At 40.7% G+C, this 19,587-nt stretch overlaps 1 protein-coding gene across 1 annotated transcript in view; it reads left to right on the top strand.

Annotated features, from left to right (window-relative positions):
- Positions 1 to 7,676: 7,676 nt before the first annotated feature.
- The window catches only part of LOC121949919 (transcription factor Maf), an 87,305-nt gene continuing 75,394 nt past the window's right edge, over positions 7,677 to 19,587 (top strand). Inside the window, exons 1-2 of the mRNA XM_042495783.1 lie at positions 7,677 to 8,909; positions 16,154 to 16,224. Of these exons, the coding sequence (XP_042351717.1) occupies positions 7,933 to 8,909; positions 16,154 to 16,181 (1,005 nt within the window). The 5' untranslated portion in view covers positions 7,677 to 7,932 and the 3' untranslated portion in view covers positions 16,182 to 16,224. The remainder of the gene's footprint in view (positions 8,910 to 16,153; positions 16,225 to 19,587) is intronic.

Here is a 19,587-nt window from a genome sequence, read left to right as displayed (position 1 = left end):
AAAAAAACACTCGGGCTGAAATCAATGTAACTGTCTTTATACAACACTCCTTTTTAAAAAAAATATTAGTCCTCTTAGTCTGAGACCAAGACAAGACAGAGTCAAAATGTGGTTGAGACTCAGTCCTTCAAAATGTTTCTTGAAGCTGGTTACAAATCCAAAGCGGATCTCAAGTACTACAACACTATTTTCAGAGCCAAAGGTGATGTCTTCGTATTGCTTGTTTTGTCTGAATTATAATTCACACATATTCAGTGTGCAAAGATAAGAGGAAGACAGTGATTGTTTGGCATTTTGTCTTGATAAATAACTTTAAATAATTAGAAAATAACTATAGAAATTGTTATTTATTAATTCCTTGTAAGTTGATGAATTGATTGCTCATTTCATTGCTTCTGACAGTACTTATGTGGAATAACTTTAGCCCTGCTTCTAAACTGGGTTGTTATTTTAGTTGCATTAAAAAGTTTTTGCAAGATACCGTGAGATAGTTAAATTAACCATAAAACTCCTGACTCACTGGATCACAGACGGTTTTTGAGTCTTGGTGCGCAGATCTGTGAACTCTACAAGAGTTTATTAAAAGAAACTTGCTGTATTTATATACATATGATCCCATATTATTGTTTGGATGATGATGTACAGGAGCAGAGGGAGGATAAAGAGGAGGAGTACTGCTTGCTCCTCCTCCTCCTCTGTATGACGGCACAGTTCCACTCTGACTAATGGGGAAACTCTTTATGTATATGAGTCACATTAATAACAGCTCAGAGTGGACACTGTGGACATTAATAACAGTGTACAGTTACAGGGAGCATATAGCACGGTACATATACCAGCCACATCAATAACAACTCATAACCTGCAACTGCAACATGAATCATCGTGCCTTGTGTACACAGGAAGTCACGCATGCAAACGCTGTGTTCATGCATACAGCTAAAAATAGAAATTTACCGTCAATAGCCATGAAAAGCTAAAATTATCCAGAAACCATTAGGGGAATAATAGCGTGTGTACCTTGTATTGTTTTTGTTTTTTAGTGAGAGTTGACTACCTGCTCTTCCACATGCTGGGTGATGCACAGTGGGAAAAGCTAATGAAGCCAATAATGTAGCAGTGTGTGTCTAATGAGAGGAGATGAGCTCAGGTTCCATATGATTCACACTTCATTTTAGTGTGTTTGTGTGTGAACATGATTACATTCATGAACCTTGACTGTTGAATCCACAATGAACTACTACTTCTTCACAGAAAATCTGCAGCGTCCAATTTCACATATTTGTGTATTCATAAAGCCGTTGAAAATCATTAGCTTGCAGACTGTGCTGACATGTGAATGACCCACATCTCTTCATCATGTTACCTGTTCACGCTATGCGCATCATATTTTAAACTACACATGCAGCTTTGCTGGTTTTTAAAGTATAATAGCAGTACAGCCGGTGCTAGACGGAGACAGAGAGCAGATGAGACTGCTCAGACGATGCCTGTGATGTCCACCTGCTGTGAGAGACAATAACCAGATGTGAAGAGGAGAGTTTGACACATGCAAGTCTGCTCATTGTGGCCAATTACCAGGTTGAAGCATCCTCCTGGCAGGCACACAGCCAGAGAGAGAGTGTCACAGCCTGGGTTTCTAATCAACAGCATCCAGTCATTTGAATCTGAATCTTACACTGCTGCTCTGGTGTTGTACTCTGCAGAATGTTTCCATTTTGAGGCTTTAAGGGTGTGATTGACTGTGGAGTCTTAAGCATTTCTGCCACAAAGCAGAGGTAAAATGAAGCAAAAGCAACAGAAGAACCGGGGTTCTCTATTGAATATGCACTAAGGCTGCAAATAACTGTTTTCATTGTCGATTCATTTGCACATTATTTTCTTGATTGATCATTTGGTCTTTAAAATGTCAGGAAATAGTTTAAAATGTCTATGTCAGTTTCTCAAAGTCCAAGGAGGTGGCTTTCAGTGTCTTGTCTTGTCAGTCCAAAACCCCCAGATATTCAGTTCAATGTGATACAACAGCATAGGAGAGCTACATAGGAGGACTATGATGGCTGACATGAAAAATGCAAAACGAGAATGATCCTATCTAGAGCCATTTGTCTGTCCTAGGCTACTGTAGAATGACATAGCGAACCCTGTGGGAGATTACCTGCTTTCTATATAGATATAAACAGTTCATTCTAAGGTTTAAAAACAAAACAGTCCTTACCTTCAGGTGATTATACACTAATGAAACCATACTCAGCTGGCACCACACTTCAGTATAATGTAAGAAAAATGTTGTATTCTTACATTTGACATATATTAAATGTCGTGTGGAATAAGAATCAGGTTGACGATAATTTAAATGCCTAAATACATATGAACTTTTATGTTCTATATGCAATAAATTTATGACGTAGATTTTTGGTTTTCATGTTTGTTTACATTTTTCTCTTACTGCTACAGCGGTTTAGATAGCTGCTGCATGCTGATGACGTTTTGCTCTTGCGTATTGATGTCGATGAACATTGGTCATGGCCTGTGATTCAGAAAGCGTCATCATACAGTCTGCATACATCAAACTTGATGTTGTACCTAAGTTTGTTAGATCCATGTCGCACAGTGCAGCTTGCACTAAACTTATAATATTGCTAAAATATCACAGTCTGCAGGAGGCTTTAGACGTCCTGACACTGAATTTTGGTCACGTGATCGCAACCCAAATTCAAACAAATATCAACATCTAACAACGATGGTGGCCAGCTGGTGATCAACTAATTGAGTATTTGACTAATCATTGCAGCCCTAACATACACTGGTAAACCCATGTCCTGTCTTTCTCTTGGTACAGTGTTTGTCAGTCTCTCTGTGTAAGTGCAGGTACAATGCAAGGTAATAATGAAACTCACTTGTTGAGGGCCTGTTTCTTCTCCATTAACCATGCAGATGTTTTTCAAGTCCACACATAAACAGACAGTTCAAACCCTGAGCTGCTACCTGCTTTCTGAGCAAGTAAATGAATCGAAAAGGTTGTAAAAGTCTGATTAATGCCGGATTGGAGAACAGGACGGTGAGATAGTGGGAGAGCGAGGGAGAGTGACTAAGCCTGTTCTCTCAAACGTAGCACTTTGCAAATATGGCACTTTGTTTCCGTGATGTGGAAACTTATTATCTTAATATGCATTCTTTTATTCCCCCCTATAAAACACTGGCAGAGTAAAGCGTGGCACCGTTCTTCATGCTCCTCCTTGTAATAGCTTCTCACAGCTCCTCATTCTATTACAAAAGATACAACAGTTAGTTAAGACCCCACGAAACATTTCATTTTCTGTCCTGCTAATTAAATGTGTCTCAGATGAGCCCGCTGAGCCCACTCGTCTGGTTGTCCCCCATTTGGGGTGCCACCAGAGTTTAATATATGGCATTAAACAGGGATTGAGAATGAATATGAAGCCTACCTCCCATTGGGAATGTAATGAATGATTATAAGGCATAATCTTGGTCATGCAGAAATCCTTTAGTTTAGTTTCTAGTCGTTTTATTTAAGTTACTGTCTGTTAAATATGGTAATGTCTTTGGCTATTTTTGGCACACTTAAGATTTTGAATAGTGTAAGTGGGGTTATAAACTGCTTATCTTGCAGATGCATAAAATCAGCTTTAATGAGTTTTTTCTTCAGTGCTCTCGATCCTTCATTTCCTTTCTTTGTCAAGACATTGTGATAATATTTTACACGACATTGAGATAATATCATGGTGAGTAACCTGACTTATTTGTCTTCAGTAAGTTATTTACTTCACAGACCTCACAAGTAGTTCCTGCTTCTTCACCCGCAAGCAAAACATTTCTCCCACAAAGGTGGATAACAAAGCAAACAACAAGTTGTGCGCATCCTCTACATGTGCACATCTTCAGGGAACCCCAGAGGCAAACAAAAGGTTAGCATGCCGAAAATAAAAGTGACGTCTATTGCAACGCAGCGCATAAGTCATGCTGTAATGAGGATGTTTTTAATAGATGTAACAATTAGTAAAGTCACTGTGTCAGTAAATCACAGGGAACTCTGGGAGCACTGGTTATCCTTTACCCAGGATGCATCAGTGTTCTCCTGGGGTGAACTCTGAAAGGTCAGACAGTGTCTCATTAACACGTACTGTAGCCGGGCTCCACATGTAGAGGCCAGGCTATTAACACAAAGCTGGTGTGTGCGCATTAAGGCCGGGGCATCAGCAGCGTTACAAAAGAGTCAAAGTGTTGGATGTTTTCATTAAAAAATCACTTGACTGCACGACTCTTTGTTCACAAACTGATGCAAATATTAGTTTTCCAAGTATTTAACTCTTTGAAACCTGGTTCAGCATCAGTTTTCTGAATAAATTAGTTTGATTTCTTTAAAAAAAAGAAAAAAACAACAACAACAACAATGTGCTGCACACTGCAAAATATTAGTATAAGGTGACAGGAAAATTACCTGAGAATTACCTCTTTTTTTTTTCTTTTTTTTTTTTTACAAAAGAAAGAGTATGATTAAACATTTTCTAAAAAGGATAAAATATCCACAAAATTATTTTTATAATTTCTGACTATTTATCAAAATTAGGCTACAGCAAAAAACATACTTTACATTTATTATTATCATTATTATTAGTAGTAGTAGTAGTGGTATTAGTGTTTATTTTTTTATTTTATTTTCGTACACTTTTCAGGTCATTCCTCTTGTCCACGTTCACTTTCTTTTTTGGGGGGCTAATTTTCACTTTTTCCTGTATTTGTTCACGACTATCTTGCTAATATTTGTGTCATTGCTGGTTAAGTTGCTTATTGCCTTCTCTCCATGTTTTTGAGAGAAATCAAGCCAATTTGTTAGGCTTTCAAGGGATTAATGCTGTTAAGGATTGATTTTGGTGTGTCATTCGTGCAGAATGTCAGCCTCAATTTTGAGTCAAAAAAGTTATTTCAGCCACAGCATTTTATTTGGAGTAAAAAATACAGCTGATCTGATTGTTTTCTGGCATTTCTCTTAAGTAGGTGAAGACTTTGATAGAGGATGCAGGGGACACCTCAGTATCTGTAAAATGTGCACCTGTCTCTCCTAAAAACATGAAAGTAGCAGAGGACTTTTATTTTTGACAGAATTCGATAAACGATACCATAAAATGGTCCAGACAAGGCACAAATTGGAGCATAGAAATGAGTCATAATATTTTAATATATTTAAATATGTTTAAACATATAAAGCTAAATGCTTTTAACTTTCCCCTGCACAAACACTATATAAGTACCCCCCCTCCTGTTGTATATATGCCAAAGTGCAACCTCTGTATGGTGTTGGGGGGAAAAAAATCCCCCCCGATAAAGACAGTGGTAAACTTGGTGGCAGTGAGTTGGCTGCACGAAACTCCAAAGGGAGACAGTACATACAGGACTATTAGCCCTCAGTAACACAGCTGATGCATTGGCTCTGGACTCTGCTTGTTAACCCTTGAGACTCCTGAGCCGATAAATCCTGGTTTAAGAGATCTGGCAAACTCAAGAACTCACCCAGCAGCAAGTGTCTACTGCTGCTTCAAATGTGGACCTGAATGCACCATGAACAACTTTAACGGCTCTCTGTGCCTGTTGGTGGCTTGTGTGTCAAACAGTTATACAAATACCATAAAGGAATTATGTTTTTTGGTTTATTTTGCCAATTGTACTTGAAAAATGACATGTTGCATGCAGCCGGATCATTTTTTTTTATTCAGCTCCCTCAGTTATGACATAATTTTCCTTGCAGTAGACATTATGTCCTGTTGATGCTTAAAAGACAAGCAGCACCACCTAATATGTGAAAATGATCTTTCACAGTCTCTCTGAAGCTCTTTCCCTGTTGTGTATCTTACTACCAGTCTGAATTCACACTACAACAGAGCGACAACATATAGTAGCGTCAGATGGGACACCTCCTCTGTTTAATATTTATTCAAAAGCATCAGAGGGGACTCTGTTGTGTGTTCTAATGAATAAAACACGATGTTTATCCTTTCCTGTTTAACGTTAAGTCCCCATGAACAGTCACAGGGACCAAGAGAATATTTACTTGCGTCGGGACACCGGGGAGTTGGATTATCTGCTGGCGGCTTTGTAGTTTTCTGAAGCTTCCCCGTGTGACATGTTCCAGGGAGAGTTCTCTTATTTACTCTCCAGTCCTCTGTGTATAGCCCTCCTTATTGTTTGTTCTTATGTGCCACCACTCCTGAGGAATGTGCTCCAGGAGAGAGAGACAGGGAGAGAAAGAGAGAGGAACACTGACGCTGTGATCATTACATGGGATTGAGAGTGTAGACTCCAGAAGGACACAGATGGAGGTGTTGTCTCTGCAGAGTATTACATCAGAAACAGGATTTTATGTTGACAAGGACTTGCATTTAATGTGAATACAAGTGTAAGAGAATGTGTTCCCAGTTGTCTCCTTAAAGAAAATGACTCTTGGATAGCTTAAGTACTGTTTTATATATGTAAATATATATTTTTTTAATTTGTCAGTTTAGTTTTTTCATTTGTTTTGAATCCACAAATGTTCTATTTATAATAAGGAGTCATGCTTGTCTTGTTAAATAATCTTCATATCCAGCAGTAAGACTAACAGGGAGCAGATGAGACTCCACAAAGTGACATAAAAATGTTTTTACATTTAAAGCAGAAAACCACCCGCGCACAGCAGTTATATTTGACACACACTCTTATAAAAAACCACGTGAAGTTTTCCTTTATGCCGAAAGGTGGCGACGTTGGGTTTCCAAACAGTGTCATTCAAGCAGACCCAAGCCATGCTCCTTTCACTTTCACCTCCCTCGCACAACGATCCGCTTTGTCTAGTAATATATTTCCGCTACTATATGTGGAATATTTATCTATCGCTTAATGAGAATCTTTATAATGTATTCTGATGCATTTAATGTTTGGGTGGAGTAACTGAAACAGCTTGTTGTCTGAGACGAGTTTTGAGATCAATTTGACTCCTTAATTATAAATCTGCTTATATAATTAATGCATTACACCTGTGCAAAAGTGTTGTTACATCGACACATTAAATGAGAGCTGGATTAAGGACTGTACAATCACCAGACAGTTCTGAAACAAACGATATTGTTGTCAAAAAATGACTAAAATTTAAATATTTAAGTAGTTATATTATTATATGAAAAATATTAAATAGGCTATGTGTTGAAATTATAACGACTTGGTAGTTTAAAAACATGCATATTTACCATCTCATATCTTCTGTTAATCCTCGGAATCTGTTTTATTTTACTCACTTTTGTTCTTTTCCATGCAAAGTGACAAAAGAATGAATATTAAGTCTCATGTGTCAATCTGCTGATGGACTCTGACAGTTCAGAAAACTTTGGTTTCTATACTATTATGCTAATTACATCCCCAGGCTGGGCTCCTCATTGGCTGAGTCTCAGTCAATTTCATATTTCAGTATGACGTCAGGGCGCCTATAAAACTAAGCAATGCTTTTTAACTCGTCGGCTGACTGATGCCTTAGAAAAAAAATCTATCAATCCTAGGGTGGAGTTTTTTTTTTTCCTCCACAAAGCAACTATTTGCCCGGGACACGTGCGTGAACCTCCTCAATTTGGCGCACTAATCCTAAAAGGAGCCATGAAGTGTTAAATGGTAGAAACAGAGACAGCGGCGCTCAGACACCCGCACGCTGGGAGAGAGGGAGGAAACAGCGCTGCTCCAATGCGTCTGTGCAACACAGACTGAAGAGAAAAAAAACTTATCGACTCACAAAACCAAAACCTGCGCTGCGCAATTAGTGCGTGAAAATCCACCTTTTCTCCGGTTTTGAAGAAAATAAATAAAGAAATCAAGCTGGCTCAGTGCGTGTCTCAGCAGCCCACTTTGACAGGTGCTCCTCACCCCCTTTGGAGGACTGTCAACAGCAAGAGGATGGCATCAGAGCTGGCAATGAGCAACTCCGACCTGCCCACCAGTCCCCTGGCCATGGAATATGTTAATGACTTCGATCTGATGAAGTTTGAAGTGAAAAAGGAGCCGGTGGAGCCCGATCGCAGCATCAGCCAGTGCAGCCGCCTGGTCGCCGGGGGATCCCTATCTTCCACCCCGATGAGCACGCCTTGCAGCTCGGTTCCCCCCTCGCCAAGCTTCTCGGCGCCCAGTCCGGGATCAGGGAGCGAACAGAAGGCACACTTGGAGGATTTCTACTGGATGACCGGGTACCAACAGCAGTTGAACCCCGAGGCTCTGGGCTTTAGCCCGGAGGACGCCGTAGAGGCGCTGATCAGCAGCAGTCACCAGCTCCAGACCTTCGATGGCTATGCCAGGGGGCAGCAGTTCGGCGGCGCAGCCGGGGCAGGAGGCGCCATGGCCGGGGAGGAGATGGGATCAGCGGCCGCCGTGGTATCCGCGGTTATCGCTGCAGCCGCAGCTCAGAACGGGACTCCCCACCACCACCACCACCATCACCACCACCACCACGCAGGGGCACACCATCCCTCCTCCGGGTCTCAGTCCGGCGGCGGCGTGGGGGGGACCCACCAGCACCTGCGTTTGGAAGACCGGTTCTCGGACGAGCAGCTGGTGACCATGTCGGTGCGGGAATTGAACCGGCAGCTCCGGGGGGTCAGCAAGGAAGAGGTGATCCGCCTGAAACAGAAGAGGAGAACGCTAAAGAACAGAGGCTATGCCCAGTCCTGCCGGTACAAGCGGGTTCAGCAGCGGCACGTCTTGGAGGGAGAGAAGACGCAACTCATTCAGCAGGTGGACCACCTCAAGCAGGAGATCTCCCGGCTGGCCAGGGAGAGGGACGCCTACAAGGAGAAATACGAGAAGCTCATCAGCACCGGCTTCAGAGAAAACGGAGGATCCAGCAGCGACAACAACCCCTCATCCCCGGAGTTTTTCATGTGAGTCTCGGCGCCGAAAAAGTTTTAATAACCGACCCTCACAAAGAAACAGACAAAAAAACTTTAAAATTTTCACGCAGCTCAAAATAGTTTGTGCGTGCTTGTTGAAGTTGTTTTGTAAAAGCTGCATTAGTTAAGGACAAAAGAGTTTCACACCTTTTCTGTATTTTAAAAGTATTTTGTTCCAGGGCGAGGATTTGTTTGATTTATGTTATATTAAAGGAAAAAAGGGCCTGTTTAAATGGCTGAATACGAATTCGGTTTCCACAAACATTTTAGAATGATTTCTGTCCAACTTCAGACACACTGCATAAAATGTCTTTACGCTTTGCTGAGCATATAGGTCCGCCTCATCCTGCGCCTCGTCCATCCTGCTCCCTTCACCCAAAATTTGTTTTATGGAATTCAACAATCCTCAGGCACAGCAGCTTTATTTTGATGTGAATTTATTTTAGATTTTTTGTTTAAAGTCAATTTATTTTTGATATGAATGATTTCATTTTCATATCATCCATCCTATTTGTGTTGTGAAAAAAACAACAACATCCAAACTCAGAAGTTTGGGCATTTGATGTCAGACTGTAACAGTTAGCCTATGTGAAGCCATGCATGCTGGTCATGTACGGATTGTGTTTTTACTTTTTTTTTTTCTTTTTCCTTGTTTTTGTGAATTTGTGTATAATGATTGTATTATACCACGACTGCATTGTTCAGCCTCATCACCTTTTTGGGGATTTATTTGTGATAAAAAGTGTGAACAGGTGCATTCATCCGTCACCTTGCTTTCATAAAAGTTGCCCGCGAACATAGACTCTTCAAAAACATATTTTATACGCTGTTTTTGGAGCCATGTGAGGAGAATGATGTTGTGGAATAAAGCAACTTTGTGCTTAATATTGATTTATACTGACAGACAACCTACTATGAAGGTGAGCAGCATCGGAATAATTATAATTGTATCTGACAAATGCAGAGATTAAATAGATTATTGCGATCAACAAGTGGGGCCGGAGATAAAATGCTTTAAACAGAACAGAAGCAGATTTTGATGCATGTCATGAAGTAAATTATAAAAAGGCCACTTTGTTACGCAAAATTGGTGCAACAAATGATCTATTCTTTCTACAGTTCCCTGTTAATGTGTTTTCCTTTCATTTAAGGAACTTAATTAAGTTTACCCAGAAGCCTATGGGCGTTATTCGGTAAATAAACTGTGAACTGTTTGGGAATGGAAATTATATGTTCTCCCGGTGCTGTGGAATAATTAATGCAGCAATGCGTCTTTTGTGATTATTTCTAAACAGTAAAATGTATTGTCTGGACAGTACAATTAAAAAGCAGACATCGTGTTCACTCTTAAAATGGAAATTTAATGAACCTACCATTCATCAATAAATCTTCATGAATGGAAACAGAAATATTCTCCTGAAAATGTTTGTTATTTTTGTTCTCTTTACTTTTGCATGTTGTTTGTCACTGTGTCTCCGAGGCGACACCACACACTCTGAGCCTTATAATCTCCTCTCGATCTAAACTGAAACATAAACAGAAGAAAATGTCAATTGCAAATGTCATTGAGATAATGTTAAACATCTGTTTATACATATCTGGTTCTGACTAAAGCGCGGTGCAGATGTTGCGCACAAGGTGCGTAATTATAACAGCTTCAAGATCATTTTATACTTGAACTTAATTTGTGTTTTTCCATTCCTTTTTTATTACTCTGAAAATGCACGACGAAATATTTCAAAGCAATTTCCTTCTCTCTTCTTTTGCTTCTCAAGAAATAAAAGAGACGCCTTTCACCTGTTGCGGATTTAAAAAAGAAAAAACTCTTTAATTTCTCTGTGAAAACGCAAAAAAAATCAAACCACAATGCTCAATATTTCTAATATAATTTCATTTTAGCCTCGGGGCCTAATAATTATGCTGCAGGTGTCCTAGAAAAGGCTGAGTTAATGATTGATTTTAGAGTAAACTTGCACTTTTTACTCGGTAGCTGTCCACTTGTTGAATATTATCGGTGGCAAGTTTCATTTAAAATCGACCAGGAGACAAAGGTCTAGAAGACAAAAACGATCAAATTCACTATTAGACGCAAATATGTCTAACTTTTTTGAAAATGTGAATTTTGACTCCCCGCAAATAATTCCGTCTGAAAATAAACTTAACGCAGTCAAACTCTTTATAATAATACCGTGCGTGTTTGAATTTATCTGTCTAATTTCTTGTTCTCTTAAATGATGCTTGAAGTCATATTTAACCAGGAAAATGTTTCGCTTTGTTTATAACACGCGAGGTATTTAGGCAATCCACCACTTTCGCTTCAGTGTAAAGATCTTTATTTGACAAAATGTGACATTAAAAAAAAATGCCGAGAAGAGTAAAAAGAGGGAAGCCAAAGAAGGCACTTGGAGTAATTTGGTTTGGTAGCGACTGACAGCTCCAGTGGGTTAAAATCTGCCTCTGCTCTGGACTGAATGTGGCCTGCAGAGTGTCTCTGCTCCTGAAAGCAGTCAGATGAACTCAGTGCGTCCTGAAGTGCAGCATGGCTGAGATAAAGTCTGCACAGGGTTAGGCTGCCATACAAGGTCACTGCCACCACAATGCATGCTGCTGTAAGCCAGTGTGTGTGTTTGTGTGTGTGTGCAAGAGGGATATTATCTTTTCCCATTGCAGGACATTTGCCAGTCTGAGTGCATGCATGTGCTGTATGAACATGAGTTTTTTTTTTTTTTTTTTTTTAAATGTGTGTGTAGCTCATGAAAACTTTAAAATGCACCTCAGTGGTGACATGTCTGCAGCCAGAGTTGAAGACTCTGTATTAGCTCTGTCTCACCTGTACATGTCCCACTCACACACTCGCACAGCCACCTGGCTCGTAGCTCCCGTGAAAGCCCAGGAATGAGGGACAAGATGGGAGAGCACGATCCCCTTATGCCTAGAGGAATGATTTTCTCTGTGATTAAAAGTGAGTGAGAGACAGAGATAGAGCTAGAGGGATAGAGAGAGCACCACAGAGAGGAAGGAGAGAGAGGGAGATGCTGGCTGCCTTCCTGCTCCTTTCAGATGATAAACGATCAGAGATGCTTCCTAGCTGAGAGGAGAGGGCCTTTTAGTGAGCATGTGTCCACTAATTTATGGCCTTCCTATCTGATTAGGTCAATATAGTGTGCTATTTAATTACATTTGTGTTATAACCTAGAACTGGAGATGCTATACTTCTTTCACGGCACCCTTTTCTTCTGTGAGCCAGGTAGTTTTCTCAGTTGTCTCAGGCTCAGGACAGTCGCCTGGAAGTGGTGGACAGATTGGTTTCCATTGTTTAAGCTCCGTTATTCAATATCTAAGAATGATGAAGTGGAAAATCATTGTAAAGGGTGGAAATTGTGTGGGACGCTTTCTGCTTGTTTGTTTTGACTTGTAGACACACCAAGGGGCAGGAGGATTCAGTAGCACTGATTCACTTCCTGTGCTGAAGGAGGACAGAAGGCACAGGAAACATTATTTCAGCGCTTCCTCCTCATTTCTCAGCACTCTACCAGATTCACTGCTTCTTCCTCCGCCTTTTGCTTCCTCTCTTTCACTCGCAGCATATAAAAAAGTGTGTACACACAGCACACAGACATGCCACATTATTAATCTTATCAGTGTGAACTGTAATTCTATTCTCCGGCCCGCCATATTGACTTCTACACTGTGATCATTTGCAGTCTGTCCAATGATTAGGTTATTAAAGATAATGTAGTTGTCTGCTGTCACAATATTGGACTCTCTCTTTCAGGTCAACTATGGGAAATCACTTTGAAATTTATCAGTATTGACATTTGAATCATCCTCATGTACTCCGCTTTAATGCCTCAGAATTAATAGGACAAAGGATGTGTGCACTTTTTTTAGTGTCTATTTGTGTGAGTGCTCAATAACCAGCCGGCATTGTCTTTTATTTGACCTTGTGGAGGATGGGTGTATGTATGCTTTAAGTGAGTGCATTAAATCTATAGGAATTAGTCATTTCATCATGGCACTGTCAGGCTTTTTAGTCAATCAAAAGGAAATCTAAATACATGTAAGTAAAGTGTCTCAATTAAAAAAAAAAAAAAAAAGAAAGGCCAGAAGCGTAAAATAAAAATTAGGCTGCATTATTTTTTCCCTGTAGTACTACAATAATTTATTAAAGAGCAGCTCCAAGTTGCTACACTGGTCCCTCTATTTTGATTTATAACCGTTATGATAGGAACTGGTTTTTTTTAGCAGTTTATTTCTTAGAACACTACCTAAGAGAAGCAGGTGTCAGTAATAATAATATATACAGTACATTATATCATTAATTCATATAGGCTGTCACCCGCTGCTGAATAAAAAATATATTTTTTTGTATTATTAGGAATTATTTTGGAGCCACATATGTCGTTTTGTAACACAACAGTAACACAACATTGTCATTTTCTCTTCTTCCCTATAAGCGCTCCCTTTCCCATGATAGCCCCTCTCCCCAAAGGGTTAAAAACATATTCACATTCAAAAGAGGAAACAATCTCAATCTCTTCCACTCAATCCGCATCTGCATCACTCCACGCGATAAACATTTACATTTAAATTGATTTAAATCAGCTGCATTTATGTTCCTCTGTGGTCCGTCCATCATCTAGACCTGCAACGCCAGAGCCTCTCTCCCTCTCTCTCTCTGTCTTGCAGTGTCCTGAGTTATGTGTCATTTATTTGAAACCCTAATAATTTAACTTGTCCCCCCCTGTTGCGGCTGTGCATGTGGCAAGAATGCAGCAGCTGAAAAGAAGGTTTGTGCAGCTGCCTCTGTATGTATCTTATTGGCTTTACACGGTGATTTTTCCCAGCAAATAGAAGCATGGGCAGAGAGGAGGTAATGTGATTGTCTGGATCCAATCCTATAGTCTTGTGTTGAATTGAGATTACTGTAAATGCTGGGCTGTAAAAGAATGTGCATATGGCCACATGTAATGTGGCTCGTGTTTTGTGTATGTTGTGGTGGAATTCACACGCTAGATTTGCATTTGCTTGTATAAGGAGCTCTCCTCAGAATGCATCACTAAAGGGCAATAGATGAAAGCTAATTATGATTTAATTATATGTGATCACAATATTCTGACTCACAGATAAACATAGCTCAGGCTGTGTTGATGTTTTCGACAGTGAGTTGAGTTGCAGGGCACAGAGTCAGTGGAGTGGTGTGTTTTGGACCGCAGCGGACGTGGTGAGGGGGGGAGGGGTGTGTTGAGTGCATTATGCGACTGTGTGTGTGTGCGTGTTTGTCTATGTGTGCGCGTTAAAGTCTGCGTGTGCATGAGTTTGTGTTATGCAGGGTGGAGCTGGAGCCGAGCCCGACCCCTGTGTGTTTTACCTGCATCTCAATGAAGCGAGAGAGGTGATTTACCCTTCTACTGCAGTCAGTCTCTCTCTCTCTCTCTCTCTCTCTCTCTCTCTCTCTCTCAGCCAGTCAAACAGACATTGATCTCTTTGCCAGGCAAGGTGACCCACAGTGTTGTTCAGCTCTTCCAAAGTCTCTCCTCTCCCTTTCATTTGTACCTGAGAAAGGCCTTGACCCCACACACTGCTGCCATGTAGCAGCCCTCTGCACGTGGACCTCGCTTCCCCTGTATAAAGCCCAGTGTGTGTGTGTGTGTGTGTGTGTGTGTGTGTGTATGCTTGTTTGAGTTAGCAAGAGTGCACACAGGGTAGACACGTGTGTGCAAGTATGCATGCACGGTGTGCATGCATGTGTGGGAGAATGTACATGCTTCAGTGTGTGTGTGTGTGTGTGTGTGTGTGTGTGTGTGTGTGTGTGTGTGTGTGTGAATGTTCCGCTGTGTCTGGCCCTGTGTGTTTATCAGGCTCTTTGTTTGTCTTCACCTATAGGTACGTGTAATTACGTGCAGACTGATGTCTGTGGGGCTGAATCTGTAAATTCTCACAGGTACACCTGAGAGTCTGGTGTGTTCCTGTTTATGTTTCAGAGCATTTTTCAGGTGACGGCAGACTTGTCTCTGCTGTAGGTCTGTGACTGGGAGCTCCTATGGAGCTGAATGGGTCAGAGTCCATTTGCCCCCAGTGTGAATCGGATTACAGAGAAATGAATGGTTCTCATTGTTGCTTAAAGATGGATTGGGGGGCATTAATATACTTTGTCACCCCTTCACCTCATTTCGCTCTACTGAAGCCTAGCGCAAAGTTTTTCAGGATGATTCGTCACTCAGTTTTTAAAGCAGGTTTCTTTATCTGAAGTCGTCCCTAACATACATGTGTGCATCTGTTATGTTCACACACAAATGTGTGAATACCCTTCTGTCAGACATGCATGCTCCCAAACCTGTAGTTATGGGCCCTGATGAACTGTCTTACCCAAATGCTTAATTTCAGTCATTTATGAACCAATTCGTGTATTCTATATTATTGTTTATTTCTTTTAAATAATGCATTTATTATTATATTTTTTAATAAATGATGGAAGTGTTATACAATAATTATTATCAAATACAATCATAATGTTATAACCTGAATTTTTTTTTTAGATTTACTTCCAATGTGTATTGATTTTGCTTTTGAAAAACTGTGCATTGTGTGTATTTGTGTGTGTGTTTGTGCATGTTTACGTGTACGTGAGTGCGTGCGTGCGTGCATGTGTTTGTGAGTGTGTGTGTCTGTGTGTGATTGTGTGTTTTGGAAAATGCAGTATATAAGACTCGTTTTATGAGTATTAGTGAAATCACAAGACATATCTAAATCTTTCATTTAAATCTTAAACCTGACATCTGTTTAGCTGAAATATCGTATTAATTTTACGTGACTGAGCATTGAAATTAAGTTTTGTTTTTGTGTTGTTTTTCTTTGGTGCTGCTTTATTTATAAGTTTAGAAATGATTTTGAATTGTTTGAGGTTGTTTATCTAAAACATTTGCCTTTATTTTCAATATGTGCTGATTACAATTCTAAATAACTTGATAGCTTTTTATGAACTTAACTCATATGTCAGTCCTAGAAAAAAAATGCCGCAAATTTGTCATTTAGTTAAGACTGGATTGGTTTTGTAAAATAACTTTTGTCTTTGCTCTCTACATTATGTCTCTTTTCTTTAAACTCTTGGTCTGTTTTGGAACCACAAAACCATAACTTAATGTTCAGAGTGAGTTATATGTGCGGCAGAGTGCCCTGTATTGTTGGTTCAGAATGTGGGTTTTATAAAACATTTCTGTTTCCTGTTTTTGCAGGACGTCAAGAAAATTCCTTCATCTGTGATAGAGAGCTGTGTCTTCTCCGTCCCCCCACCCTGGAGTCTGAGGTAAATTCTCCTGCTCAGTTTTTAATCTTCGACACTCCTTGACTTTACCACACAAAATCATGAAATACATTTAAAATATAATTTAACATTTTAAACTAGTGACAAATTAAAAAATATATATAAACTGCATTGAAAAGTTTGAAGCTGCAAAGTCTCACATTCTAAATTTCAAGTCTGCTGCATGTTTATAAAAATACAGCACATTATTGTCTCTTGGTAACTGATCTATCAGTGATGTTGTCCGAATTTATTTAGGAAACATATATACGTCAATGTTAAAAAACAGTTTTTAAAATTTGGATTTACACATAGTATTGATCTCCTTCCTGTAATTCAGCTTTATACCTGTAAAAGTACACTTTATGTTCCAAAACAAAAAGATAAATTGCAAACAAGCATATTTCAGACACACTACAATATAAATATACAACGTACTGTGATACTGCACATGATTTCTGCACAATTCTGAATCTTCAGAACCACTGTTTACTTTTGGTTTCACAGTTGTCAGTGTAAGTAGAAATATGAAATTTTTTTCTGGTTTCTGCTTTCTGTTCTTCATTCAAACATTTTGAACACAATCAGCTAAACAGGAGACTTAAATCTTTTGCTCTGTAACATCTAGATATTTCCATTATTAGTATAAATTTGACACAAGTTTCTACAGTTTCTATAATGACTCAGACATAAAGTAAGTCCTCTGAGTGAAATCAAAACCACAAACCACTTGTTTATATTGATTTCATTTAATAAGGAAGCACCCATCTGGGACAGCAGACACCTGGGAGGGTTTCTTTATTAGATGCATTTTTTTTCTCTCACTTTATATTTAGCTCTATGACAATCAAAAGCTCTCTCAACCTTTGTTGTGTGCAATGTTACGCCGCTCTCTGTTTTGGGGGCTCTGACAGTGCTGCTTGACTGACAGGATGGTGACATCCGCAGTGCTCATGGGATGAGGCCAAAACTTTTGTCTTGACCCTTTGACCTCCTTGACTCTCTCGGCTCTCCCTGCGGAGACAAACACTGTACATTAATTTTTTATTTTTTGGCTGACACGCAGATAGACGGATGGTGGGATGGCTGAGGTTGATGGAGGGAGCGAGCAAAAGCAAGCTTTTTGCACTCTCACGTTGCCAGACGGAAAACGGCTGTATAAGGAGGATGGAAGGAGGGAATTGAGGCAAAGTTAGGGAAGAAGTTGAAAGGATTGAGGACAGGAAGGCACCTGGATTTGAATGCAGACATGCACGCCAGGGTGTGAGAACAGGAGGAGGCAAGAGGAAGGGAGGAAGGGATGGCAGGAGGGCTCCTGGCCGTGGATGCAGACAGACAGGCAGGGTAACCAGAGGCAGGCGGTGACCTTCTCTGCTGCTGGAGGATCGAAGGCTTTATTTAAAGGCCTGGTCAATGCTGGGTGCTGCTGAGGTATCAGCCTCGCAGCCAGGCGACTCATCACCACTGTAATACAACTCTCTAACCCTAACCCCCCTCACACACACACACACACACACACACACACACACACACATACACATACACACACACGCTCAGACAGACAGGACAGGACACTCTCTGGACACCTCAGGTTTTACACTGTACAGAGAGGCTGGACAGAGGAAAACTACAGCATCAGCATCGGCTAATTTTACGGTGCAGCAGACAGTATACTCTACTTTCCTCTTGTGCTCAGCATTGTGAAGCACATGCTTGTTTTGCCTTTCATACACACTCCATCACTGACCGATTATAAATAGACTGCATAATGCACAGTTTTCCTTGTGACGTATTGATATCCAGTGAGGGTGGAGGTGATGAAAGAGTTAAAAATGACAGAATGCAGGCTGCTAAGGTAGGACACCTGCGTCTGTGTGTGTGTGTGTGTGTGTGTGTGGAGCACGTGTTCGTGCGCCCGCATCTGTGTGGTTGCAGCGTTAGGACACCTGCATGCTTCAGCACTTTCTGGCTGTCAGGAGCTCTGAGGTCACAGGCAGGGGAGTGGAGAGGGCACATTAGAGGAAGCCTCAGAGCCCCCACCCACCCACCCACCCCCCCTCCATGATCCTCACCACGAGGGGAAGACGAGCAAGGGGAGGAGGCGGTGGGATGTCCCTCTTCCTACCCCGTTATCCCCCGTCATCCCACCGCCTCCTCCCCTTGCTCGTCTTCCCCTCGTGGTGACGGGGTGAGTCGGCCACTCGGGGGGGAGGGGGCGCAGGGACGCAAGGTGCCTCTGTGGCTGACAGCAGGCAGGTCAGGTTTTTGTAGTCATGGCAGAGGAGGAAGGACACATGCACACAGACACATCAAGGTGTGCAAGGGAGGAAGAAAGAGAGCATACATTTATGTGTTTGCGTGGGTGCATGGGTTGTGTATGTACACACCTGAAAAGCTTTTGCTATTTGATGGTCATTATATAAAGCTGTTCATAAAAATTATAAATATCAACCAGGCAGAGTATTGATGTTAATGTATGTCATGATCAGGGGCGTAGCACCAAATTCTGGGCCCTAGGCATAAGCAGTCTCTATGCACCCCCCACCCCCACCCTTTCTCTCTTGATCCATTTCATGCAACCTTTACATTTTGTTTTGTTTTGTTTTTTGGGGTTTTTTTTAACAAAGTCAGTTTCCTTTCTGGAGCTTTACATTTTTTTGTTCTTTTTTGGAACCTCGATTTTCCCTTTCTTGGTGAAAGACATCACAGCATACTGTATTTTGGTGCTCCAGCAGCGTAATCAGTCACTCACTCAGCTTTAGCTGCGTTTACAGACAAAACTGGTGCAGGGTGGACTGAACCATTTTGCGCCTTTAAGGGTTGAGAGGAGTGGCAGAGAGCTTGCACTGTTTTTTTGTACAAAGTTCAGTTTTACAACTGATTCATTCTGCCAATTTTATTTCAGTTATGGGACTAATTATGTAGAAAAAAATTATGTGAACAACATCAAAATTTTCATTCTAGGATTTTTGAGGGCCCCACTCCTATCAAGGCCTTGGGTAATCAGTCGCACTATTCCCCCTACGACAACGCCCCTGATCATGATATGTGTTGAGGCTTGTTAATGTCAGGGGAGAAATCTGTCTGAATGTAGTATCAGTACAAAATCTGTATGATCATTTGTGATATCAAAGCAAAATTCCACAATTTCATTTCAGATGATAAACAATAAATATCAATATATGTATTGAATTGTCAGTTCTAAAACACTGCAGGAGTGTTGGCTTCTTTTGTATTCTGCAGCAACAAGAATTTGCACCCTTCCACAGTTTGACACACTTCGCCATCCATTTACTGCCTGGGATATATATAACTACTAGCTGCTCCGTGTGAGACTCGTTACACTGATAGTGACACAGACGTCAT

Source organism: Plectropomus leopardus, chromosome 11, assembly GCF_008729295.1.
Source record: "Plectropomus leopardus isolate mb chromosome 11, YSFRI_Pleo_2.0, whole genome shotgun sequence".
NCBI lineage: Eukaryota > Metazoa > Chordata > Actinopteri > Perciformes > Serranidae > Plectropomus > Plectropomus leopardus.
The sequence above is the reverse complement of the archived record's forward strand: the minus strand, read 5'-3'. Positions and strand labels throughout refer to the sequence as shown.